Below are 26,498 nucleotides of genomic sequence, written 5' to 3' on the forward strand. Positions count from 1 at the left end.
AGTCAGCTGTGAATTATAAATTTCCCCCTTTTTGTTCACCCGATTCACATTCTTCCACCTCCACCAATCACCACTTTTCTAATTTTTCATCTCGTACCACACTCCATAATCATCAGATAAATACCATTCATTATAAACTCTGTGTCGTGGGGGTTTGTCCTGAAATGCTGGAATTTACTGTACAGTCAAGACTGTCCTTGAATTCAGGTAACTGGGGCACACAGTCACAGCGTTCAAAATGTACATACGTGGACCTACATGTACTGCGGAAAATGTGAATGTCACTTCTGAACACTAGAGGGATCGATGTAAACGTGTGTGCAAAATGGTTACTGGTTGGAGGTCGAGGTTATCTGGAAATTTCTGGGAATGTTTGTAAAACTGCAAATATGATGCATTTACCTCAAATGGTTTGGTGTAGCGGCGGATTTGCTAGCGCAGGCAAGAATACAGTGTTTCTAATACAAATTAATCCCATAAAAAAATAACACGTTCAGAGGATTATCCATTTCCATAGAACTGAGTATTCCAGTTCCAATCTCTCTTTAAGCATAAACCTGCTGGGTGTTTCTGTATTCCACCATTCTGAAAGTCAGCACTGGCCCTGTTCTCCTTGTAGGCATTCCCCACAATCACCAAGTGCAGGACTCAACACTGCCCCTTGTTGATGTAAGAAGAAATACTACATTTGTATTATGTGGTTTTTTTTGTTTATATATATATATATATAAAATTGTATTTTTTGCATCCAGTAGGGGAAGAGTATTCCAGGCAGAGAGTGTGAGCGAAGCAAGCCAATTGTATATGGAGTGGGAGAGCAGAGCGGACGTTTCCGGCACGCTCCTTTAAAGCACAGAAGAACTGACCATGGTTTTATTTTTCTTAAATACATGTTTGGCCATGGTGTTTACACAGAAGAGTTATAAAAAATAAAAAATACAAAAAAAAAAAGGTGACAAGTACAGATGCAGTCACTGTACAGTATTTTCCATCATGCCAGTGCATGGTAACCATCATTTTCCAGTTTCAAACCAAAATTAGGCACTTTTATGTTTGCAGACTTGAGAATTGCATTTTTTAAAAAAAAAGCTTTATTTTTTTTCTTTTATATTCAATGTGATTGGCACTGCACTTTAATTCATTATGGAGGGAAAAATATATATTCTCCTGATTGTGGCGCTGCATTTGTGCCATATAAAAATGTGAGAAACGTCATCAGTGTGTCCATCTGTCTGCGGTTATTAAATAGCCTTTATTGTTCTTATACAGTTCTACAGTTATGCTCCAATACAGCACTGTGAACAAGGTTTATATTTTCTGCACTCTTGATAGTTCATACACTACAGGGTGCTCTGTCAGCCCCGGTGAGACTCACTCACATGTATTCATGGGTTGCTTTGAGCTCCCTATGAGATATTCGGATACAAACAAGCCCAGTATAAAGCTAATTTGATACAAATCATATGCAAAGTCTGAAATAGGTGAATGCACGACATTGTAGGAACCTGTTAAAAACCTGTTCATTGCAAGATGATATTTCCTAACTTTTACTTTATTTTCAATGTACGCATTTGTTCAGTACCAATCAACAATTATAAGAGTGTCTTCAAATTGAATTAGATAACTTCTCTGAGCAGTTTATGCTGGCTTTTTTCTTTGCTGATCATAGCTTTTTTTTTTACTTGGGTCAAGGTATGCGATTATAATAAGGAAGATTAAACAGTATTCCTTTCTGAATGAACATTACATCTGTTCATCTACAATCGACAACACAGTGGGGGAAAAACGGCTAGTTTATTATTATATGAACTATATAATAATATGAACTTCAAAAACATTTTCTGTTATTTATTTATGTTATTTATGTATTTACATATCCTGCAAATAAAATATATAAAGTTGTATTTACTATCCAACCTTGCCTCACTTATTTCCTTGACTGATTCATATATTAAATATGTACTGCAGATTCAGCTATAGTGGAAAATTAAATGGCCCTCAGGAAGACTACTGTTACCTGTTATTATACTACTGTAGCTGAAATAGATCTCTGTGTGCAGTCCTTGCTCTCAGATTATCTTGCACTTCCTGGGTCATTTCATCTGGACAGTGAAGCTGTCCCCACCCCTTCAGGGCCTTCTTTCCTATCATTAACCAACCAGCTGCTTCTCCTAAAAATTGACATGCTTTGCAGCCAGTGAGATGCTTTGACCCAGTAGACACTGCCAGGGTGAAAAGACCTAGGAAGTAAAGCAGAAACAGACTTCCTGGATAGAAATACAAGCAAACTGAGGGTAGTGTAACACACAATGTTTAAAACTGCTAGTGAATGAAACAGCACTGCAGGTAAGATTAATGAAATGACTTCATTAGCTACAAACACTCACTCCCTTGCAGTATGAGCCACACTAACTCAGAACATGAACCGATGCTACGCTGCCTAACGGTACAAGAAGCGACAGATCTGTGCTCTTTGAAGTATTAATTAATCTGGCAGAAGGAATAAACAGATACATATAAAATACACAGTGCCAATGCCTCTGAGCCACTCCTCTGGACGAGACCAGTTCCATGAGAAACCATATGTGTCACCCACGTGTTAATTCAGGGTTATTGAGCCCAGCATGGAACTGAACTGGCAGGGGACCGCTGCACTGGGGAGGATGGCCAGGCTTTGATGAGTCTAATCAGGCAAACCCAGCACTTCATCCTTATTCTATTGAGGCTCCTGTACTGAAACTTTATCACCCAAGCATCTAACATGCTTGTGGTGTTGTAGGATCATAGTAGGTAAAGGGTATAATTAAAACTCCAGCACCTGCAATTTGTGATGAAAATTAAGTTGAAGACAAGTTGGCCTCATCTCCATAGCAACACTGATAAAGTTTGGGGACCATCGCCTTTTCTGTAACATCCAATTCAACCTAGCAATTATAATAATGTGATATGTTTGTAAATTTAAAAAGTCAGAGAGTCAAGGATACAAGGAAAAGTGATTTTCTTTGCTCCGAGGTTTGTCTAGTTAGTGGATGCAGCCGGTAACAACTGGAACTGCCAACTGCAAATAACATTTGAGAAAAAAAAAACCTTAACTGATTCAATAAACCTAGAAGAAAAGTCAAATATTGTTCAAGGACTTAATAAAGGAGCTCCATTAACTGGGATCGCCACTGAAGAAAAACTAATAAAGAATTCATTAATGGACTGAATTGGCCTACCTGTAATCGGTCAATTTTACTGGAAGAATATCTGCTCTTGTTCAACACAGCCTGAAAGGACAGCGCCCCCGGATCATCACTCACTGTATCGACCTCCAGTACTAATATTAAGTTATTTCTCCAACTGAACTAAAAAATAGAGAATTGCAGAAACTATTCTTGAGGAATGTAACACAAGTATATTTGCAAAGAGGCTGATGTTGTGAAATGTAAATTGGGATGTGTCATACTGTGCTTTATAACAAAAGAGCTAGTTTAAATATTTCATGAAAGTAAATTACCAGCGAAACAGCTAGAATAATTACAAAGCAATCTATGAAATTGAATGAGTGTCTTTAAGAAAAAACGAGTATGTGTTGTAGCTGTGAATTCCTAATAGAACAATTACGTAATATCCTATTAAAACTTCAGCAGGATTGTATTTGAAATATTTACTGACTCACATTTACTCAGTTATCCTGCTTGCATATTTATATTATTTTATCTGCCGACTTGAGAGTTCTTAGTTCTATTATTAGTTCTTATAGAAAAGACAAATTATAGCTTGTTATCACATGTAATTGACATTTAAGTGGTGATATTATCTGAATAGTACTGCTTGCTGAGATTAATAGACTGACTTGTACTATATTGGTACACATTTTCTTCTCTGTTTTTGTACCACATTATTTTACTAACTGTTTGGTAAAATTAATAAAAAGAGATAACAGTGTTGCGTATATTACTGTCATCTATACGACCTTGAACTCTGCTGGGAGAAATGTATAACTAAGAGTGCTCATTAAAGGAAAACCATTACACGTCTCAAGGAATGTTTATGGGGTATTTAAACACGAATTCTCCCTACACTATAAATAGGATAGCTGGTCCTTGTTTATTTGCTTAAAGCAATGGCTGGGTTTAATGTCAACTCTTTTTTAAGATATTAAGGAAGTTTTCTGAATTGTGGAGAGCGGAACTGGACTGGAGGAGTTAATTATAGAGAAGAGCTTGGATGAGAGCTGATCCTGCTGCTCTTGTAGCTGTTCAATCAATCACAGGAGCCTGTACTGCTAGAGCAGCCCCCCGAGACTGAGCAGATGCAGCCACTGTGAAATACAGGACAGAAATAGTGCTTTATACATTTAACTAGTGCAGCACGACATCTGTAATGGAAACTGTTGTGAGATACACTATCGTTACAGATTCTGCCCCCTGTCAGTGAGATGAGATGTTAAAAGCTCTAAAACCACAGAAACCAGAACCAGAGGACACACAATATGAAACCAAAAGGAGGCAGACCTAGGACAGAGCGAAGGAGACACTTCTTAATAGAGATTGGTAAGGGTATGGAATGTTTTCTGCATTATCCACCACTGTCAACACCTCCACTTTTGTCTGCAAAGATAGTGCACGTTTTTTGCATGAGATTTATGGCAACTTGAAATGCATCATAGGCTCTGTAGCTCCCAAACACCACGAACATACATTACGGAGGTGCTAATGTGAACAACAGGATCAAATGGTCAATTAACGATGGACTATTTTGTTAAGACGCTAAATGAGATGGGGATAGTGTTCATACAAACTATAAAACGTGCACACACACTTATTTACAATACATATTCAATCGAGTCAGACAAATGCGTTATAAATGGGGCTTTAATTTATTATGAGTTAGACACACTTAAGCCAAGACACACTGGACATTCAACAGGTTTTTTTTTGCTTTTGTTTTTTTTTAATCTTTGGATCTATTCCGAGCTATATAAATAAATAGATTAGATAATTATAAATAAATAAATAAATAAATAAATAAATAAAAGTAATGATGAATAAAGCCAAGAGAAAATAAATGAATGGGAAGCAGGAAGAGAGTGAGAGAGGGTGGGGAAATCACTGGCTCTGTGCGATCAGCCTAAGAAAGGTTCCCAGGTTTAGATTGCCGATCTGGGATTTCAATGTGGAAGTTTCCCCACAGCTGTGAAAGGGGAAAGACTAGATCTCAGTTAGTTCTGGACTCTGAATCAATATATTTACTAAATAAATGAGTTTTGGGAAAAATATTCAAATATTCCCACAAACACTTGAAATGTAGTCGATGGCAAAAGTGACCACGTTCGTATTCGTTCATAAAACAGAATTTATATCGATAAAATGTCATGCACAGGAAACCACAGTATAAATGACACTCATTCTACTGAAGAGAAGAGGGTTTTCTTTCTTTAATAGGTCATTTGATGGGGTGTCATCGGGTTTATGTTACGCCCAAGAGATTTTTATTTTAAAAACTATATTTCAGTTTTTTAGCCAATTCAAAGTGAAAGAATTTTTTTTTCTGATAAAATTTTGAAAGAATATAAATTTAAAAAAAAATCCCCAATGCACTAAAATATTACCCTGTTAACCTGGGGGAGCCAGTCCCACTCCCACAGGACTCCACTGCTACTTAAGAAGAGCTACTCAAGGGGGCTCCCGAGTGGCGCATCCTGTAAAAGCACTCTGCGTGGAGTGCAGGATGTGCTTTATAGCCTGGAGATCGCTGGTTCGAGTCCAGGCTATTCCACAGCCGACCGTGGACGGGAGCTCCCAGGGGGCGGCGCTCCATTGGCCGAGCGTCGTCCGGGGGGAGGGAGGGTTAGGTCGGCCAGGGTGTCCTCGGAGTTCCCAGCGGGCAGTGCACAATTGGCCGAGCACTGCCCAGGTGGGGAGGGCTTAGGTCGGCCTGGGTGTCCTTGGTTCACCACGAACCAGCGACCCCTGTAGACTGGCTGGGCGCCTGCAGGCCTGCCTGTAAGTTGCCCAGAGCTGTGTGGTCCTTCGACGCTATAGCTCTGAGTGGCTGCATGAAGGGCCTGCAGATTGGAAAGAAGCGGACGGCTGACGGCACATGTTTCGAAGGACGAGTGTGTACGTCTTCGTCAGTGCGGGGGTGGCAGCAGTGAGCCAGGCTGAAATAAAAATAATTGGGCTTTCCAAATTGGGGAGAATGAGAAAAAAATAATTGGCGATTCCAAATTAAAAAAAAGCATGCAGTGCAAGTAACAGCAGCTACACCATTGGTAACCTGGCCTTGTCTAGGATAGCCTTCACTAACTGGGGTGAAGCTGAACCAACAATGTTCAGCTAGTGGTATTAAATCATAAATGTAAAAAAATCATTTATAAAAAAAAGATACAAATGTAATAAAATACATTATTGGATTTTAAAAAGCATACATAGAAAAAAAGCTCAATTATCATTGCAGAATTGTAGTAGTGCAATTTTTAAACAGTGCAAATAGAGAGCACTGCTGTGATGAGCAGCGCCCTTCGCTTCCCGGTAGAGCTCTCGTATTCTGGGTCAGATGTCCTGTATTCTTGAGAAAATATCAAGCAAGGAAAGGCATATTAATAAAAATAGCAAACCTCGGTAAACTATGGTAACTACATAGTATAATCATGGTATAACTGCACAAATATAGTGGTAAACTTTTATAAGGGAAGGGCATCTGAGCTTGAGGAGAGGAGAGCCTCCACCAGGCAAAGCTGTGAAGGAAGAGCTCATCACAGCAGACATGGTTAAAATGAAAGAAGAGCTGGCAAGCGGTGGGACAGGAGAGAAATCCCTCCAGTCCAGAGCAGGGATCTCTAGAGACGCAGCCTGGAGATCAGGTTAGGCTGGTTAGGATTGCGAAGAGCGCTAGCAGCGAAGAGGAGAGGGGAGAGCCTGCAGAAAGTACTGTGTCGCTGTTAGTCCTGCACCAGGGGGCGCTCTCTAGGCAGCTAGAATGAGTGAGAGGGTGAGGAGGGGGGGGAAGGGAGGGATGGAGGGATGAGAGCAAGAGAAACCAGCATTGGTTAGTAATACAAGCACTTTAATTATGGTACTGATTAATACAATCTTAGTCCCAGCATGCACTATAAACATGCCTGTTAGTCTACATTCACATTTTTTAATCTCCTTTTCAGCACAATGTGAGGGAAGTAGCAATACGTTTGCAGAGATTTCACAGTGACAAGGCAGCTGTGCAGTGACAGCTGATGGAGTTGCTTGCCAGTGCTACAAAGCCAGCAGCAAGATTGCTGGTTTTCAGTTTTGCGTGTAGACAAAAAAATACTAGTGTCTGGCATATCCCAGCATAAAAATACTGTCCATTTAAGTATTGAACACATTCTATTTAAAATGTCAAATGTTCAACAGTTAAACAGTTCAAATTACATCCGGTTGAAATACATATACTTTTTTTATGGCAAGTCATTATTCAGCAAGACTGTGAACCTGTGAGAAAGCATGAGGAGGCAAAATTACCATGGCAAACTTTTAAAGATTTTCCTCTCCTTCCCCACCTCTGACTCCACCATCCCCTCCCGTATCTCTACCTGTCTGTCTGCTTTCTCCTCCTGGATGCACTCGCATCACCTCAAACTCAACCTCTCTAAATCTGACCTCCTTTTTTTTCCCTCCTCCTCCTCCTCTGATCTCTCTATCTCCGTTCCTCTGGAATCTACCACACTCTCTCCCTCCTCCTCAGCTAAGAACCTCGGAGTCACCCTGGACCCCTGCCTCTCTTATTCCCAGCACATCTCCACTCTGGCACGCACTTGCCGATTCTTCCTGAGCAACATACGAAGAATCTGACCCTTCCTCACCAACTACGCAACCCAGCTCCTGGTCCAGGCCCTGGTACTCTCCCACCTAGACTACTGCAACTCCCTCCTGGCTGGCCTCCCTGCATCCGCCACCCGTCCGCTCCATCTCATCAAGAACTCTGCTGCTTGCCAGGTGTTCCCCACTCAACCCCTCCGCTCCTCCTGCACTAGAAGACTGGCTCTACCTCCTCTACGCTCCCCTGCCTCCAGAGCCCGCTCCTTCTCCACCCTCGCCCCGCAGTGGTGGAATGACCTTCCTACAGATGTCAGGACTGCCCAGTCCCTGACCACCTTCCGGCACCTCCTTCAGACAGCACCTGTAGAACTCCTTTTTTTCCCTCTGGACACTTATCACTCTTCCTTAAATGCGCTTTACTTGCTCTTATCTGCCCCCTATTTTACTGCATTTAATCCTGTACTTTAGAGTACTGTAATCTGTCACAAGTGTTATTTAATCTGTAGTATTTTGTATTTAATTATATCCTGATGTAACTATCACTGACACTTATCTGCTCCGTTATTGAATGGTATTTTGTTATACTTGTACTTGCTTGAACCAAAGTCATTGTATTTTTATCTTGCTTCTAATTGTATTATTACTTGTACTGTGATTCTTGAAATGTATTTTTGTTTACGACTGTAAGTCGCCCTGGATAAGGGCGCCTGCTATAGAAATAAATAATAAAGAGTACAGTAGTTACTGCTTGCAAGAGCTTATTAGCGTAACTGAAGTTAAACTGCCATCTGAAGTGGTATTGATCAATCTACTGTACTTGACCTTCTGAATGATGTGTGCCTCTGGATATAGTTATCAAAGTTACAAACGTGTGAGGGGAATAGCAAATAAAGATATTCCCTCTGCCGCTGAATTATTAACCACGTGTCTCTCAGGAGCTCTTCTTCCAAGCATCTGACCAGAAGAAGCTTCCTAAATCTGCAGCTACGAAGGAGAGGGTTGCTGCTGAACGCTAGAGAAGAGTTTAATATTAATAAGAGCATGCCTGTGGTGGCATCCATTGAGATGTCTTGGCACTTCCAATTGGTGTTGCTGTGAGATTCTGACTGTGCTGTACACTAGGAGTCAATGGGCAGGATTTTCCAATATTATGGGGTATTGAAAATGCCACTTCATTTAAGGTCAGCAGTTTTCAAACTTTCTCTAACTGGGTCTCTTCTGGGTTTGCCATGAACCTCCTAATATATCAGCAATCTCCATCCATCCATCCATCCATCCATCCATCCATCCATCTCTCTCTATCTATCTATCTATCTATCTATCTAGAATAATAGATGGACTGCAATGAATTACAAGGTTATAATTGCATCAAGGGGACCTTTTTGTCGTTGGTAAAGATTCTCTTGTGAAGTGTATTTTCTCTTCAGCTTTACTCCTATAGAGTGGATAACATGTTTGAAAATACAGCACTTCATAACCACTAATACTGTAAGCTTCATAGCAGTTTCATTCCAGGTTTTAATACAAACTTGATTAGTCACAGTGTATAGGTAACAAGCTCAGGTGTGTCTTACTAAACTCGTAGGAAAACCAGGATTGGATCAAGCTGCTATGCAATGCAAGTATTATTTCCATCTCTGCTGGCTTGGTTTATGGTGATATGTTTTTCTGCTGGATCTTAGCATACTGCCCACAGTCTAGGTGACGGTGGGTCCCTGGACACTTCCTCCCTCTTCAGGTGGGTCGTGGGTAGGGAAGGTTTGGGAACCCCTGTCTAAAGCAGTGTCCGAAGTGTTCTCTGGCTCCAGACCCCAGGTCCTGTACACAGTGGAGCGCTTACCTGTTTTCTGTGCCTCCTGCCCATCATGCTCTCCGTTCTCCAGCACAGCATTCTCGCTTGCAGCAGAGCCTGCCAGACAGACACACACCGGGTCAGTCTCCAGTTCAGCGCAGCGACAAACGGCTTGCTCACATGCAAAACCAAACAGTGCTGGGAAAAATATTCACATATTCGAACAAACACAGCTTGAAATGGCAGTATTTGTATTCGTTCATTTACAGAAGACTCAATCAAAAAGATATCGTGCAAAGGAAACCAATACAGAACATGCATCATATGGTGCAGTGTTTCTCTCCTTTTTTTGATGGGGTACTGGGTTTATTTTACTTCCAAAAGATTTCTTTTTCCTGTAATATGGTACAGATTATGCTTAATTTCAAAATTAAAAGATACAAAAAAAAAGGTCCCTCTGTTTGTCACACTCTACATGGTGACTTTATGTGTAAATATGTGTAACCTTTCAGCTACTGTGCGCTTATTAAGCGATGATCATGTGGACTGATTCCTTTCTGTTCTGTAATTCCTAACATGCCCTGATGTTTCTATTTGCTCTCCAGAAGCCCACAGTTTGCCGTTATTTACATGCGCACTAGTAACCCATCATGCGAAGGAAATATTCAACTCATGCAAATTCTGTATTTGGGGCATTTCAAACAGTGTTTTCAATTCACTATTCTGAATCAAAAGTAGAATACCACACAAATACTCGCTGGGGTTGTAGGCCAGAGAACGATATGCACAGACGATCACAGTCCTGTAGCTCTATTATATATGGCTTTATTGTTAATATACAAATTCAAAAATCCAGCTGACCAAGGAAGTGCCAGACTATCTGAAAGCAAGGCCTGCAAACAGAGATTTCTTCCAGGTGTAGTACCAGTTTTAAAATAAAAATAGGCTCCATGTTTGCTAAAAACTTTAAAAACTGTACATTTAAGACCTATACAGGGAATGGATATGCACGGCGGACACATTGTATTCCGTTCTACAAGACTTCAGGATCATACAGGGAGACACAGCATTTCAAACCGAATGCACCTCTCCTGTAGAACTTAGGGGTGTAACAATATATCATATCGTAATAGAGGCATGTATCGTTTGTATCGTGATACAAGACCAAGATCACAACATAGCTCATTTGCAGTTTGTCTTTTAACAAAACAGTCTGTCATTAAATAATCATAAATGATCACCTGATCTTACTGTGCTTCATAGCCCACCAAGACCATCACATGTATTGCTACACATATCATGACATTAGTGTATCATTACACTCCTAGTAGAACAGTCTTCAGATGCATCAAAAGGCTTGTAGCTCAGTCTGCACCGACAGTGCATCTCTGCAGAGCCTCTTGACTTGTCTCAAAGCTGGCAGCAGCGTGTAGCTATTTTTGGAAGCTGTCTGATCCCCTGTGTAAACGTATTTAGTGCGTGTGTATGTGTGTGAGAGAGAGAGAGGGGGCAGGGAGACAGGACTGTATTTAACCAACAAAAGGCAGAGAAGCATTTTATTTAAAACAGTGGGAAATAGAGCAAAGCAAAATAAGATGCCTCCCTTCTTAAACTCTAATCACGTTACCTACCCTGCCTCCCTCGGCTCAAACCACTAGACCACACTGCGACTCTTCCTCCCAGTCCCTCAGCTCTAACCACTAGACCACACTGACTATCTTCCTCCCAGTCCCTCAGCTCTAACCACTACACCACACTGCCTCTCTGCCTCCCAGTCCCTCAGCTCTAACCACTAGACCGACACTGCCTCCCTCTCTCCCAGTCTCCCAGCTCTAACCACTAGACCGACACTGCCTCCCTCTCTCCCAGTCCCCCAGCTCTAACCACTAGACCGACACTGCCTCCCTCTCTCCCAGTCCCTCAGCTCTAACCACTAGACCACACTGCCTCTCTTACTCCCAGTCCCTCAGCTCTAACCACTAGACCGACACTGCCTCCCTCTCTCCCAGTCCCCCAGCTCTAACCACTAGACCACACTGCTTTTCTTCCTCCCAGTCTCTCAGCTCTAACCAATGGTCCACACTGCCTCCACCGCTCCCAGTCCTTCAGCCCTAACCACTAGACCACACTGTCTTCCTCCCTCCCAGTCCCTCACGGGAGCTCTTACAAAACCAGCCCTCCAGAGGGTAGGCAGCTGTACTTTTCCATCCTCTCCTCAGCATCAACACTCCCTCGCTCCATTACAGAGTTCTCACTGTCATTTTTCAACTATATGACCAATATATAAACGTACAGTCAGTGCTGCCTCACTGGGATACTGATAATCGGGATTTCTGCTTAAATGGGATACAACTCTGGGAGATGGTTCTTCCTTTTGCTATTTATGTTGTTTAATTGGGACGTCACTTCGTTTAATTGGGATACAGTATTTTCAAATGATGAACGGAGATCGCTTTTCAGTGCAAGACAGGTTCGCGTAGCACAGTGCAGTGAATTATGCTGTGACTTGTGTAAATTGCATAAATCACGTTGAACTCTTGAAGAAGGAGGAGTCTCCTGTGGTTTCTCAGGCTGCTGTTGCAAAGAAAGTTGGCGTGTCAACATTACAGGTGCCTCATCTTGTGAGAAGATGTGATTTAATTATTTTTTTATTTCATGTAGAAATAAAAACCACCAATTAATTTAGTTTAGGAATTTAAAACAAACAATTGACTCTTAATTTAAATTACCTATTTAACATTTAATCATACCGTGATGTGATTTCATTTAGAAAGAAAAAAGTGTGACTAAGGTCATTTCAAATGCCTCTCGTTAAATTGGGACAGCCCCTTTATAATGTAGAGATATTTTGTTGCCACTTAATCATTTAACCTGGTTCATGCTTATTTAAGTGTTACAGAATGCCCTGCAGTGTTTACAAGACCCTACATTACATTACCTTTGCTGTATCCTGTGTTGTCTGTATCGTGGCGTTATATTTTTAAACACATTGCTGACTCTTAATATGTTTAACCACACCGGGACAAGTGGCAACAAGCTACCTGTATACTATAAGAAGTGAGTTAGAGTACTCGACTACTCAGATTTTTGATATTGTTTTTTCTCTTCTACTTTCTTTTAAAATTGTATTACATACACGCTTACTTCTTGCTTAAGCACACTTCCACATGTTTGCATGGTTATTCGGTATACTCACTGTTGCTCTTGGCCTCCTCATCGTTGTCCAGCAGGGGGCGGTAGTCGCTCTTGCCCACAGTCTCCCCGACGAGATCATCAAATTTTTCGGCCTCCAGTGACGCAATGAAGTCTGTCTGCACTACCGGCTCCTCAACACCAGGGGGTGGGCTGTCTCCGAGAGCATCACTCAGACTCAGATCAAGGTCAGCCATTGTCCTCTAACTAGTGGGCCTGCAGGGGGGGCAGGGGGGGGGGGGGGGCAGGGGGGGGGCGACACAAGCAGGGTCACATCTTCATAATTATGCAGTTTCCAACATGCTTTTTTCATGATTATACCATGCTATACATTTCTCACAGTAAGCCATGTTTTTTAATAGGCTTTGAAAAGCTATTTTACTCTATGTATATTCTGTAAGCAGAGGTGGCAGATCAGGTATATGTCCTGTTCCGTTATTGAACAATAACAGAACGGTTGACCTCCATAGGAAGTAATGGGAGAGCAGTGTCAAGGGCTTGAATGAATGAGCTATGAAGGTTGAAGGAAATGTATTTAGGTCAGGAACAAAGAAGAATTAGGAGTGTCTTGATTGAAGGCTTTAAAATCTTTTGGCAAAGTTAACCTTAGCCAAGAAACCAGGTTCGGAGGACACACAGTTGTGAAGGAAGTGGAGGCAGACTTCGTACAGAGGGTAGGAGGCACTTCTTTAAACAGAAAGTGGTGAGAGTATGTAATGGGTTACCTAGCCATGTTGTTGATGCTAAATCAGCAGCAGCAGTGTGGAGTAGTGGTTAGGGCTTTGGACTCTTGACCGGAGGGTCGTGGGTTCAATCCCAGGTGGGGGACACTGCTGCTGTACCCTTGAGCAAGGTACTTGCTCCAGTAAAAACCCAACTGTATAAATGGGTAATTGTATGTAAAAATAATGTGAAATAATGTGCATAATGTGATATCTTGTAACAATTGTAAGTCGCCCTGGATAAGGGCGTCTGCTAAGAAATAAATAATAATAATAATAATAATAAATGACATCCTTTAAGACCCGAATTGACAAGGTTTTGAAATCAATCAGGTGCTAGGAACAGGACGAGCACAGTTAGGTCCAATGGCCTCATAAACATTCTTATGTTGAACAGTTTTCCTGATTTAAGTTTTAATTTCCTAAAAGAGACACTTTGCTTTTCCATCACAGGGTTTGAGGTGATTAGAAGTGGCTTTTTTAATTTGTTATATCGCTTCATACAGGGGCTGCTCTCTCTGGAGCGGTCTGAAACTATTAAATCGTTCTCTGCTTTCCACTGCTAATTGCGTTCGGTGATTCCCCTCCCCATAACTAGCTCACCATGAGAATTGTTTTAATGTTTCTTATTTTCTGTTTGCACTAAACAGAAAAACAGCCCTGGATGTAAACTCTGATTCATATGACTGTGATGCCTTAGCACTTGTTCTTCTTTTGACTCCTTCTATGAAACTTTCAACCCAACTCTCCACCAGCCTTCAATGAGAACCCTACGTGATTGCCTGGTTAGTTAATCAAAAAAATGTTCTACAAAATATACAATTAAACACATTAACATACATTAAACACTGGATAACAAATGGATAGCTTATCCCAAACTATTAAGTTTGATATTCATGGCAGTTCTGGCTTACTGTAGCATGTCATAGGGTCTTAACGACTGTATCCTTCAGATACCAAGCGCATTACCATGGCTTGGAACATGGGGGCGCTGTGCTGTCTGAGTGACTTCAGGTATAGCACAGGGAAAACATGCCAAGCCATACCAATTAAATTAACATGCTATAGATTAGGGGTGTCAGTTTCAATTTAATTTCCTAAACATTTCAACTTTTGTATTAAATATGTTTAAAAAGTTTAAGCTTTAACATATTAGAATGTCTGTAACCTATCATAATAACATAAGACATCCATTACTATTTTATAAATTATCACAACATGTATTTGTGTGTAAGACTGTATGTGTGCAGCATTTAATTGTATATTAGGGAGTTGGAGGATGGGGGGAGGCAGTGTGGTGTAGTCATTAGAGCTGAGGGACTTGAAGAGAGAGTGTGGTCTAGTGGTTGGAGCAGAAAGAAATGGGAGGGAGGCAGTGTGGTCTAGTGGTTAGAGTGGAGGAAATGGGAGGGAGGGAGACAGTGTTGGTCTTGTGGTTAGAGCAGAGGAAATGGGAGGGAGGGAGGCAGTGTGGTCTAGTGGTTAGAGCAGAGGAAATGGGAGGGAGGCAGTGTGGTCTAGTGGTTAGAGTGGAGGAAATGGGAGGGAGGGAGACAGTGTTGGTCTTGTGGTTAGAGCAGAGGAAATGGGAGGGAGGGAGGCAGTGTGGTCTAGTGGTTAGAGCAAAGGAAATGGGAGGGAGGCAGTGTGGTCTAGTGGTTAGAGTGGAGGAAATGGGAGGGAGGGAGACAGTGTTGGTCTTGTGGTTAGAGCTAAGGGATTAGGAGGGAGGGAGGCAGTGTGGTCAAGTGGTTAGAGCCAAGGGACTGGGAGGGAGGGAGGCAGTGTGGTCTAGTGGTTAGAGCGGGGACTGGGAGGGGTGGAGGCAGTGTGGTCTAGTGGATAGAGGTGAGGGACTGAGAAGGAGGGAGGCAGTGTGTAGTCTGGCACAGAGATTCTTTACCAGTACTGCGCTGGAAGCAGACTCCTAGGATTATGACCGAAACATTAAAAAAAAAAAAAAAAGTTGTGTGGAGAGGATTACCTGCAGTAATGTAACAGAGCTAAACAACAAAGCACTCGATGTAAATCTTTATTTATTTATTTGGAAGCAGAGACGTGACTAATCCCAGGAAACTAAACACCCTGCAGGCAGAAAGCTCTGTCTCTGACGAGTCACACTTGATACTGGGAGACGATGATCAAGCATGCCGCCCACCTCATGCTAAGGGACTGAGCACAAACAGCACTGCCACTCAGCAGCACAGATTAAGTCAGATGGGTCTTGATTGCTGAGACAGTAATTCAAACCACCTGAAACATGACCTGACAAGAGAGTAGTGCTGGGAAGTAGAGGGGTCTTCATTCATTTCTGAGCAACTGTGAGCTAAAACAACATCAAAACTAACAACAGTACAATCACCTCACTTACTGGAACCTGTTCTTCAATAGGCAACTGCATTCACAGTAAAACATCCATCCTCACCAACACATCCTGTACTAATGGCTTGGCATCTCAGCCCACTGAATTGAAAGGAAAGAAAAGGGCTGGACACAAACCCGTAACCTCTCGGTTCAAAGACAAAAGCCTTGCCATTCAACTAAAGAGCAGGCTCACATCAGCCCCTATGAGGAGATTCATTACAAAGCATGCCAGCAAGTAGAATCTCAAAGCAAGCAGAAACATACAAGTGACAAACAAAAGCTGTCATTTCTTGTGTAATTCTGGCATTTCCATTCTGAACTCAAGAGAACTGAAAGTTCAGTGGGTGTCCTCTGATCCCACGACCAAGTCAACTTCCTCTTTTACACCCCGGAACTAGAGAGCGGATGTCAACGAGCTACCGGTCTCTGAAGGTGTCCGCCTGAGCTCACCGGGCACCTGGCCAGTAGGGTCCGCTGTACCATGATAAGGAGAAATAGTCAGTTTCAGTTTTGCCTCCTTAACCCACGGGAGTGCCAGAGCCAATGTGACGCTCCACACTGAATCTCCAGCAAAGACCACCGACTTCATACAGCCAGGATGCAAATCCCAGGGACCCCTGCACTTCCCTAACTATACGACTCATCCTGCACACCACGCGGCTGTGCTTTTACCAGGGGAGCCACTCAGTGACCCCCACAGGTTTAACAGTGCTGCAACTTCACAGCTCACAAACCTTCCAGGGCTCATCAACAACCTCCCAAAACACTGGATCAGTCAGAGGAGCTCAGACAAGCAAAATTACTGCAAATCTTTCAAAATGTCTCCTTGCATGAGCTTTGCTGCTTCACAATTCAATTAGATAAGCGAAGCTTTAGTGAAGAGCCAGGACAAAATAAAACTCTGACTCTGGTACCCCCTTCTGGAGATGAGTGTTACAGCAGGACCGAGTTATTTGCATACACAGTAAAAGATACTGTATTTGTGAAAACTGGGAGACCAGGTTAAGTTGGCAGAAAAATCAACCTCGTGTATGTCTAGAGCAATGCGACACACATGGGGTTTTCACATTCGAATATTCTTTAAGAAATTAAATGCGTATTTGAATATTCCTCAGTTTAGAATTAGCTGGCAAAAAAAAAAGTAAAACAAAAGTATACCATATTACAGTAAAAAACAATATCTAAAAACCTGGTAACCCATCACATTACCTATTAATGAACTTTTCTGTACAGTAAAATGTGTACTGTAGTTATTTATTCCAGACTTCATATTTGCATTGGTTTCTTGTTGATACAGTTGTTTTTAAATTCGGCTACACAGTAGTCCCTCACTAAACCGGACATGTCGGGAGACAGACAGAATGTCCGAATTAACTAGGTTTCCGGTTTATAAAAAAAAAAAAGAAAGAAAAAAACACAAAATTGCCCACTGTACACATTACGTTATGTCAAAATATAAATCTGTACAGTCGGCCTATACAGTACCCCACTGAGTACTGTTACAAGGATGGAAATAAGACTCCCATTGCATAGCACTTTCATCTATTCCAGCTTTCAGTACAAGCTTCATTAGCCACAGTGTAGGTAACAAGCTCAAGTGTGTCTTCATAAACTCATATTAAAACCAGGAATGGCTCAAACTGCTATGCAATGGGAGTCTATTTTTATGATGCACTGCAACATTAATGTGGGTGAGACTACATATGTACAACATTGTGCATGGAAAAGACTTTGAATAAATAACTTTTGTGTATGAAACAGCAAATCATGTTGACGAGAGATTTTCTTCTATGGTGTAAATATAGATTTGCTGAGTGCTGTAGACTTCTTGAGACAATGCTGACTGTGACACGGTTCAGTTCAATTAGCAGGACCTACTGAAATCAGTATGAGAAACTACATTTCATCTTTTTCAAGGTCTTCAGTTTCTCTCAGTATTTCTAAATGCCTGCAGAACAGACTTATTGTCTCAGCTGGCATGAACACAAATTGAAAAGTACCCCTGCCAGGTACATCCTAAACCACAAGCTCAGGAGCCTGAGCTCCAGATTTAATAACGAGAGAAAGGACAGTTGATCCCGGCAGCAGCCATTGCTAAAACAAACCTCCCAGCACGATGAGGGCAGTAATAATACAATATTAATCAACCAATCCCAGAGCTAACCCCACAGGGGCTTTTATCATACATAACAGCACAATCCCCTCTTCACAGCTGCTGCACTGAAGCAATGCTGTGTCTCTCCCTCACCCAGCCTGTACTACACCTGCACTGATCCCTCCCTGTCTCTCTCCCTCACCCAGCCTGTACTGTACCTGCACTGATCCCTCCCTGTCTCTCTCCCTCACCCAGCCTGTACTGTACCTGCACTGATCCCTCCCTGTCTCTCTCCCTCACCCAGCCTGTACTGTACCTGCACTGATCCCTCCCTGTCTCTCTCCCTCACCCAGCCTGTACTGTACCTGCACTGATCCCTCCCTGTCTCTCTCCCTCACCCAGCCTGTACTGTACCTGCACTGATCCCTCCCTGTCTCTCTCCCTCACTCAGTTTTTGTATTGGATGAGCAAACTCTATAGACATCTTTCAACATCTTAATATAGTCTCTGGCTAGCCATATCCCTCTAGAGGCCAAAAAGGAAAACAGCAAGGAGAGACAGATAACCACATCCCGTAAAACCACATAAAGTAAAGAGCTACAGCAGCCTATTTTCATACAGTATTGGGCAGGCTTAGTTTCTGACAACAGGTCTGCTTTTGTCTTTCATGAATTAAAAGGTGTCAAGCCACAACTCTGACCTCGAGGAGGTAACACTCAGCTTGTATCTTACAGTAACCTATACTAAAGATATTAAATAGTTACATTAAAATAATTGAACTACATGGTTAATTTAACGTGACGTCATTTCCATCTGATACAAAGCAATTTGAGATGGCTCTATCACATCAGTGATATTGAAGTCTGTACATCTGCTACATTACCAATGGCCATACTTGGATGATTGGTCATGCCAGTAAAGACCACTTGAGAGAGAGAGAGAGAGAGAGAGAGAGAGAGAGAGATCAAATAATCCTCTCCATTCAAGGAGACAACTTTAGCAGGTGTTCGTTAATCCAGTCTTTTAACTGACTCGTGTGAATTTCAAAACTACAACACAACAATATATATATATATATATACCTGGAGCAGCAGCAATGTGACTTCAGTTCTAGTTTCTTCACAGGCTTATCTGTAAAACATACAACAAAAACAACAGTTTAATTATTTTATTCAAAGTAGCAGTAGTTTTTTTTCAGGATTTTTCAATTTTAGTAGTAGTATTTAGTGCTGGGACAGATATGGGTTTTTCATGTTTCAAGTATTCTTTCAAAATTAAATGAATATTCAAATATTCTTTATAGCTGGAAATAACTACATCATTTGTACCGGGTGACAGAAAAAATAAATCTCTGGGGAGTAAAATAAACCTGGAACCCTGTTTATTTCAGAAGTCATTGATGCATTGGTTTACTTTGTGTGATATCTCTGATAGTCATTTTTTTTATTTTTTTCTTATATGAACAAATACAAATGTGGTCATTTTTGCCACCGAATACATTTCAAGCCGTGTTTGTTTGAATATTCAAATATTTGTCAAAGTGCTCTCTCTCTCTCTCTTTTCTAAGCAAATCTATAAAGAGAAGCGATAAAAACTGTTCATCTTCACTTTCTAGTATAAATGTTGCAATGGACCTGGAGGAAAAAAAAGCCTACAAAACCACCTACTACATGATTTATGAATGAGAGGAGGCCATTCGACCCATCAGTTCTCATCCAGTTCCCAGCAGCTGAATGATCACAAAACTTTGTCAAGTTGGGTCTTAAAGGATCCAAGAGATTCAGCATCAACAACATGGCTAGGTAACCCATTCCAAACCCTCATCACTCTCTGTGTGAAGAAGTATCTCCTGTCCTCTGTTCTAAGTCTATTTCCACCTAATTTCCCCAGCAGTGTCTTCTGGGTCAAATCATGTTAGTGGCTGAAAGCATGCCAGTCGATAGGGGAAGCAGCTGACTGGTTATTGACAGGAAAGAAGCCAGGAAGTGCAAGAAGCCAGGAAGTGTAAAAGCATGGCTTGCAAACAGAGATTTCTTTAACCTAGTGCAGAAACAGATACCAGGTTTTAAAATGAAAATATATGTTTGCTAAAACCACACACTCGAGACCAACAGTATAGAATGATTGGATGTGCATGACAGAGAAAATTCATAAAACTACTTTGTTAGCTTCACTTTAAACTGTTTTGAATGTTTATAAATCAGTAAGCCCTGCCTTTTTATAAACTACTGCAACATGTGTAAGCATTAGACCATAGAAGAAAAAGACTGAAGAAATATTGAATCTGAAATAAATTGGCCTACACCCTACACTTACTACTGGGTTAAGGTTAAGGCCTATATACTGAGCCTGTATACTCTTGGCAATTTTCTAAGCGTTTAACAGCTGGCAAACCTTTAAACTCTAAACTACTAACTCCCCTACGGGAAATGTGAAATGTAATTAAAAATAACTCCGGTTCCTTTCTCAGCCTCAGCCACACACACACGAAGCTGTGTCAGGAATATCCATGCTCTGGTGTGCTCTGAAAGAAGCTGGAAGATAATGAGTTGCATCTGTTCTTGTTTCCTAACGGAATTGTGTTGTAGTGTTAATAAACCCAGGCCTTGCCAGCTGGACACAGCTGCCAGTCCAACTTAGTATCAGCGCTGGGGTTGGGAGCGTGTCTGGGGAGTGGGGTGAGGTCAGCGCCGGGGTTGGGAGCATGTCTGGGGAGTAGGGGGAGGTCAGCGCCAGGGTTGGGAGCATGTCTGGGGAGTGGGGGGAGGTCAGCGCTGGGGTTGGGAGCGTGTCTGGGGAGTAGGGGGAGGTCAGCGCCAGGGTTGGGAGCATGTCTGGGGAGTGGGGGGAGGTCAGCGCTGGGGTTGGGAGCGTGTCTGGGGAGTAGGGGGAGGTCAGCGCCAGGGTTGGGAGCATGTCTGGGGAGTGGGGGGAGGTCAGCGCTGGGGTTGGGTGTGTGTCTGGGGAGTAGGGGGAGGTCAGCGCCAGGGTTGGGAGCATGTCTGGGGAGTGGGGGGAGGTCAGCGCTGGGGTTGGGTGTGTGTCTGGGGAGTAGGGGGAGGTCAGCGCCAGGGTTGGGAGCATGTCTGGGGAGTGGGGGGAGGTCAGCGCTGGGGTTGGGAGCGTGTCTGGGGAGTAGGGGGAGGTCAGCGCCAGGGTTGGGAGCATGTCTGGGGAGTGGGGGGAGGTCAGCGCTGGGGTTGGGAGCATGTCTGGGGAGTGGGGGGAGGTCAGCGCTGGGGTTGGGAGCATGTCTGGGGAGTGGGGCGAAGTCAGCGCTGGGGTTGGGAGTGTGTCTAGGGAGTGGGGCGAGGTCAGCGCTGGGGTTGGGAGCGTGCCTGGGCAGTGGGGCGAGGTCAGCGCTGGGGTTGGGAGCGTGCCTGGGCAGTGGGGCGAGGTCAATGCCGGGGTTGGGAGCGTGTCTGGGGAGTAGGGGGAGGTCAGCGCCAGGGTTGGGAGCATGTCTGGGGAGTGGGGCGAGGTCAGCGCTGGGGTTGGGAGATTGTCTGGGGAGTGGGGCGAGGTCAGCGCCAGGGTTGGGAGCATGTCTGGGGAGTGGGGTGAGGTCAGCGCCAGGGTTGGGAGCATGTCTGGGGAGTGGGGTGAGGTCAGCGCCGGGGTTGGGAGCGTGTCTGGGGAGTAGGCGGAGGTCAGCGCTGGGGTTGGGAGCGTGCCTGGGCAGTGGGGCGAGGTCAATGCCGGGGTTGGGAGCGTGTCTGGGGAGTAGGGGGAGGTCAGCGCCAGGGTTGGGAGCATGTCTGGGGAGTGGGGCGAGGTCAGCGCTGGGGTTGGGAGATTGTCTGGGGAGTGGGGCGAGGTCAGCGCTGGGGTTGGGAGCGTGCCTGGGGAGTGGGGCGAGGTCAACGCTGGGGTTGGGTTTGTGTCTGGGGAGTAGGGCGAGGTCAGCGCTGGGGTTGGGAGTGGGGGGCAAATAGTGCAAATACTGTAGTGGGGATATGGACGTAACCATGGAGTATAATGATAAACTAATGTCAGAATACATCTTTCATATAGAAAAATACAAGCGGATAAGATTTCCAGGAATTGTTTATTTCATGCATTAGCTTTGTGTGTGCTTTGATCACAACTGTACAATTCTTGACAGTTTATATTCCTATATTGCTGTAGACTACAATATAATAAAAAAAGATGCAGAATTTCATTTTACACTCACTGCAGAATCCAATTTCCAACAGGACTGTTAACCCTAAAAGAAGCAACATCAATACTGCTCATCAGTGCGCCTCAGATCACTGATAATCCTGTCAACAATAATGGCATTGAAGACAAGAATACAAACATTCATTGTATTTTCAATGTGTCCGTATGCAGCTAACAAAATAATTCTGTGAATCTTACCTGATTTGGGGTTAAAGCATGTTACTCTCTACAGAACATGTCTGCCAATAGTTGGTTAATGACAGGAAAGAAGCCATTGAAGGGGCTGGGACAACCTAGTGCAGTACCAAATATCCATGGTTACTATAACTGCACATTTGAGACCCATTGTAGTTAATGGAGGCGCATAGCAGGTAAGATTCACAGAGTGATTTTGTTAGCTACAATCACTGTAACGTATACGTGCTGCACTGTAGGAGCACAGGACTACAGTGTGGAATTGAGAGGCGGCGTGGTCTAGTGTACTGGTGTAAAATCGGGGATAGAAAGCCACCAAATTCAGTAAAAAACACCACTGTAGGCACACTTTGTTGTTGACAGACAATTATGTTCTAAACCATACCCCATCCACACTGTCCAGTACAAACGATGTTACAGTAGCTACAGCACAGTTACAACCAAGAGGTTGTTCTGTACAAGGATCTGCGATGGAATAAATAATTGTCAAAACTATTAAACAAAATGTGAACACCCACGACAAAAGTAATATCTACCAAATTGCACGGAGTTCTGCTGCAGGAACACTCTTGCTGGTCTCTTAAACAGCACGATACATTACAGAACGGAATTCATATCTGCACCACCTTTCACCTGAACTTAAACAGCACGATACATTACAAAACGGAATTCATATCTGCACCACCTTTCACCTGAACTTAAACAGCACGATACATTACAAAACGGAATTCATATCTGCACCACCTTTCACCTGAACTTAAACAGCACGATACATTACAAAACGGAATTCATATCTGCACCACCTTTCACCTGAACTTAAACAGCACGATACATTACAAAACGGAATTCATATCTGCACCACCTTTCACCTGAACTTAAACAGCACGATACATTACAAAACGGAATTCATATCTGCACCACCTTTCACCTGAACTTAAACAGCACGATACATTACAAAACGGAATTCATATCTGCACCACCTTTCACCTGAACTTAAACAGCACGATACATTACAAAACGGAATTCATATCTGCACCACCTTTCACCTGAACTTAAACAGCACGATACATTACAAAACGGAATTCATATCTGCACCACCTTTCACCTGAACTTAAACAGCACGATACATTACAAAACGGAATTCATATCTGCACCACCTTTCACCTGAACTTAAACAGCACGATACATTACAAAACGGAATTCATATCTGCACCACCTTTCACCTGAACTTAAACAGCACGATACATTACAAAACGGAATTCATATCTGCACCACCTTTCACCTGAACTTAAACAGCACGATACATTACAAAACGGAATTCATATCTGCACCACCTTTCACCTGAACTTAAACAGCACGATACATTACAAAACGGAATTCATATCTGCACCACCTTTCACCTGAACTTAAACAGCACGATACATTACAAAACGGAATTCATATCTGCACCACCTTTCACCTGAACTTAAACAGCACGATACATTACAAAACGGAATTCATATCTGCACCACCTTTCACCTGAACTTAAACAGCACGATACATTACAAAACGGAATTCATATCTGCACCACCTTTCACCTGAACTTCTGCAGACCTGCCCCCCCCCAACACTTTACACATTTTCCATTTGCTTTATTCAGTTGCTTAAACAGTACAGGTGTAACGATTCACCGCGTATCAATGATAGAGCTGCACGAACGGACTATTCAGTTATTCAAATCAAGCTCTCCACAGGCAAGAGGCATTGGTGATGATCGGGCTAATTTACCATTCACTGTGAAACAAGTGAAGAAACAGCTGCTTGGATTTGTGAGGATTGCTGTTCTCCACAGAATCTAAAGCCCAGCCTACGCGTGGAAACACGTTTCTTCAAAAATTGTTAAACATGTTGTTCCTTCCCTTACAGAGTTACTGAAGTGTGATCAGTTCAGAACAGATTTAGCAGGCACCTGTTTTTTTTTTCTTTAATAATTTACCTAAACACGAGGAGTTCTGAAAGCCAGGACTGGGTGCAGGGTTAGCAGACATTTCTAACCATGTTTATCATGCTTTACCACAGTCCCCAGTGATTTTCTAAGCTTGCTTTCACTTTACCATCCTTACGCTATGTTTTTTACCTCTTTAAAATCCCAGTAAACTTGTATAAAAGGGCTGGGTGCTTTGGCAGCACTTTCTTTTTGCTGCGGCTTCCTCCAGTCATGCATTCTGATTTGTTTGGAAACTTCTGGCAGGTTTAGGAAGCTGAGTCACTGAGAAGGATTGTGGCAGAGCTGCATTTCATCGCTGTGTGAGCTCGATGAGTCACACATTGTGAAGTGTTAGGACACTATATAATAATAACCTGTTAGTGACACATTCTGGTGTGTTTAGGAAGAGCTGTCAGGATCTGCGACACACCGGCCAGCGCTTCTAGGATGTGAAACCACGCTCTCTCTCTCAGATACAGATTAACAGCAGAGTGAACCTCGCGCCAAGAGGGATTGACTTTGATTATTGCAGTAGTTCTAAACACTCAAGGTGCTAAACAACAAAGAGAAATGCATCAAAACAAACTTTAAAATACAAAACTGTACTGTATTTTGAAGTTCATGGCGATATGACGTATTTCCTCAAATATTTCCTTTGGAAACAATGCTACAGCAATGGCTCATGACTTCCTTCTTGCAGTCCAGTAAATCACCTGCAAGCAATAACGTGACAGTGTGGTTTTCAAGCATGTCTGTGCCTAATGAAGTTTATAAACTAAGGTTCAGGAGGAAGAACGGCCCCCTACACATATTGCATCATGCAATTCTGGCCTATCAAAGCAATATAAATACACTGGTAACTTGCAATAGGGTTGGAACAATAATCGATTATCATGATATTATCGATAATATTTTTGCATCGATAATTGTATTGCGTTGAAAAATAATTATCGATGATCATTTTATCGTCCGTTACCCACTATAATATGCTTGTGTGTAACAGTAACTCTGCATTGAAGTAAGACAGGACTTAACTGTGCGTGAGGCGTAACACATGATCTGTGCTCACTGCGTAGTGGGAAGTTGTAACATGTGACGTAAGATTCACCAAGTAAAGGCAAACGTTTGAGCTAATGGCGATGGCAACTGCAGAAACTACCAAACCTTCCGAAAAGATTTTAGAAAAAAGAAACAGCATCAGTCCTGTGTTTTTTGGAGTGACAGAAAGTGATCCGCAAGGTAATAAGCCCGTCTGTAGGCAGTGTGGAAAAACTGATATTTTTGAGTCGCAATTTATAATTTTTTTTTTTTTTAAACACTTTAAAAAAAAAAGTAAGTAGCCTATATTTCAAAAGTTGAAAAGCTGCCAAACAAACATTTGGTTATATTATTTGTGCTTTTTAGTAACCAACCATTGTTTCATAACTTTTATTAAAGATGCTGGTCTTTTTGAAAATTGTCTAGTTTTATTTCTTCTAAACTCGTAGAGGCAGTTGTCATATTGCTTAAGTATATATAGCTTTAAATTTGATAAATTCCAAGACATTTTACATATGTTATTTTTTCAGCCGATAATCATGATTATCGTGGTAATTTACAGCCGATAATTGATAACTGAAAATGTCATTATTGTCCAACCCTAACTTGCACTGCGCTTGATTCATTCGCATCCCCTCCGCCTCCCCCAACTCCACCCTCTCAGCTACCCCTTGGTACTATCTGTTATGGGGGGGGGGTCTATACTGCTTCCAGCAGGCCTGATGATGCACTCAAACCAAGCAGAATTGAAGCAATTATTCATTTCTGAACATCACATAATCATCAATAAAATTTGAATTATTCAAATGTTTGTATTGTTGGGGGTCTGTCCTGATAAGCAGATTACAGCAGGAGCAGGGAGCGAGACCTACAGCAAGACATGTGTCAGGTGCTGAGGTATACAATATACATAAGGCCCTTCAATTTTTATTTTTCTTAATTTCCCCGGAATTTATTGGGGTTTATTACAAAAAAAATGGTGAAAATTGGGGCAAAAAATATACTCCACACATTTTTCTGGGTAAACATTTGGGTTAATTTTGGTGGACGGGAGGACAGCAAAAAATTAAAAATAAAATAGAGAAAGGTATTGAAAGTAAAAGCATTTTAATTAATGTGGTAACAAACAGAACTGAATGTGGTAGAACTGCAACTGAATTCAAAACACTGTACGCTACACCTGAGTTTA

The 26,498-nt window shown here is 42.4% G+C and overlaps 1 protein-coding gene across 14 annotated transcripts in view; it reads right to left on the reverse strand.

Moving 5' to 3' along the window:
- The window catches only part of LOC117400419 (microtubule-associated protein 4-like), a 132,162-nt gene that overhangs the window by 77,623 nt on the left and 28,041 nt on the right, over positions 1-26,498 (reverse strand). For 12 of the 14 annotated variants that reach the window (XM_059023003.1, XM_059023001.1, XM_059023014.1 and 9 more), the window contains exons 2-4: positions 19,032-19,080; positions 12,773-12,984; positions 9,625-9,693 (exon numbers count right to left, since the gene is read on the reverse strand). In XM_059023003.1, coding sequence (XP_058878986.1) covers positions 9,625-9,693; positions 12,773-12,965 — 262 coding nt within the window. In that variant the 5' untranslated portion in view covers positions 12,966-12,984; positions 19,032-19,080. The remainder of the gene's footprint in view (positions 1-9,624; positions 9,694-12,772; positions 12,985-19,031; positions 19,081-26,498) is intronic. The other 2 variants (XM_059023013.1, XM_059023008.1) reach the window with 1 other exon arrangement.

This window comes from Acipenser ruthenus, chromosome 4 (assembly GCF_902713425.1).
Source record: "Acipenser ruthenus chromosome 4, fAciRut3.2 maternal haplotype, whole genome shotgun sequence".
Classification (NCBI taxonomy): Eukaryota; Metazoa; Chordata; class Actinopteri; order Acipenseriformes; family Acipenseridae; genus Acipenser; species Acipenser ruthenus.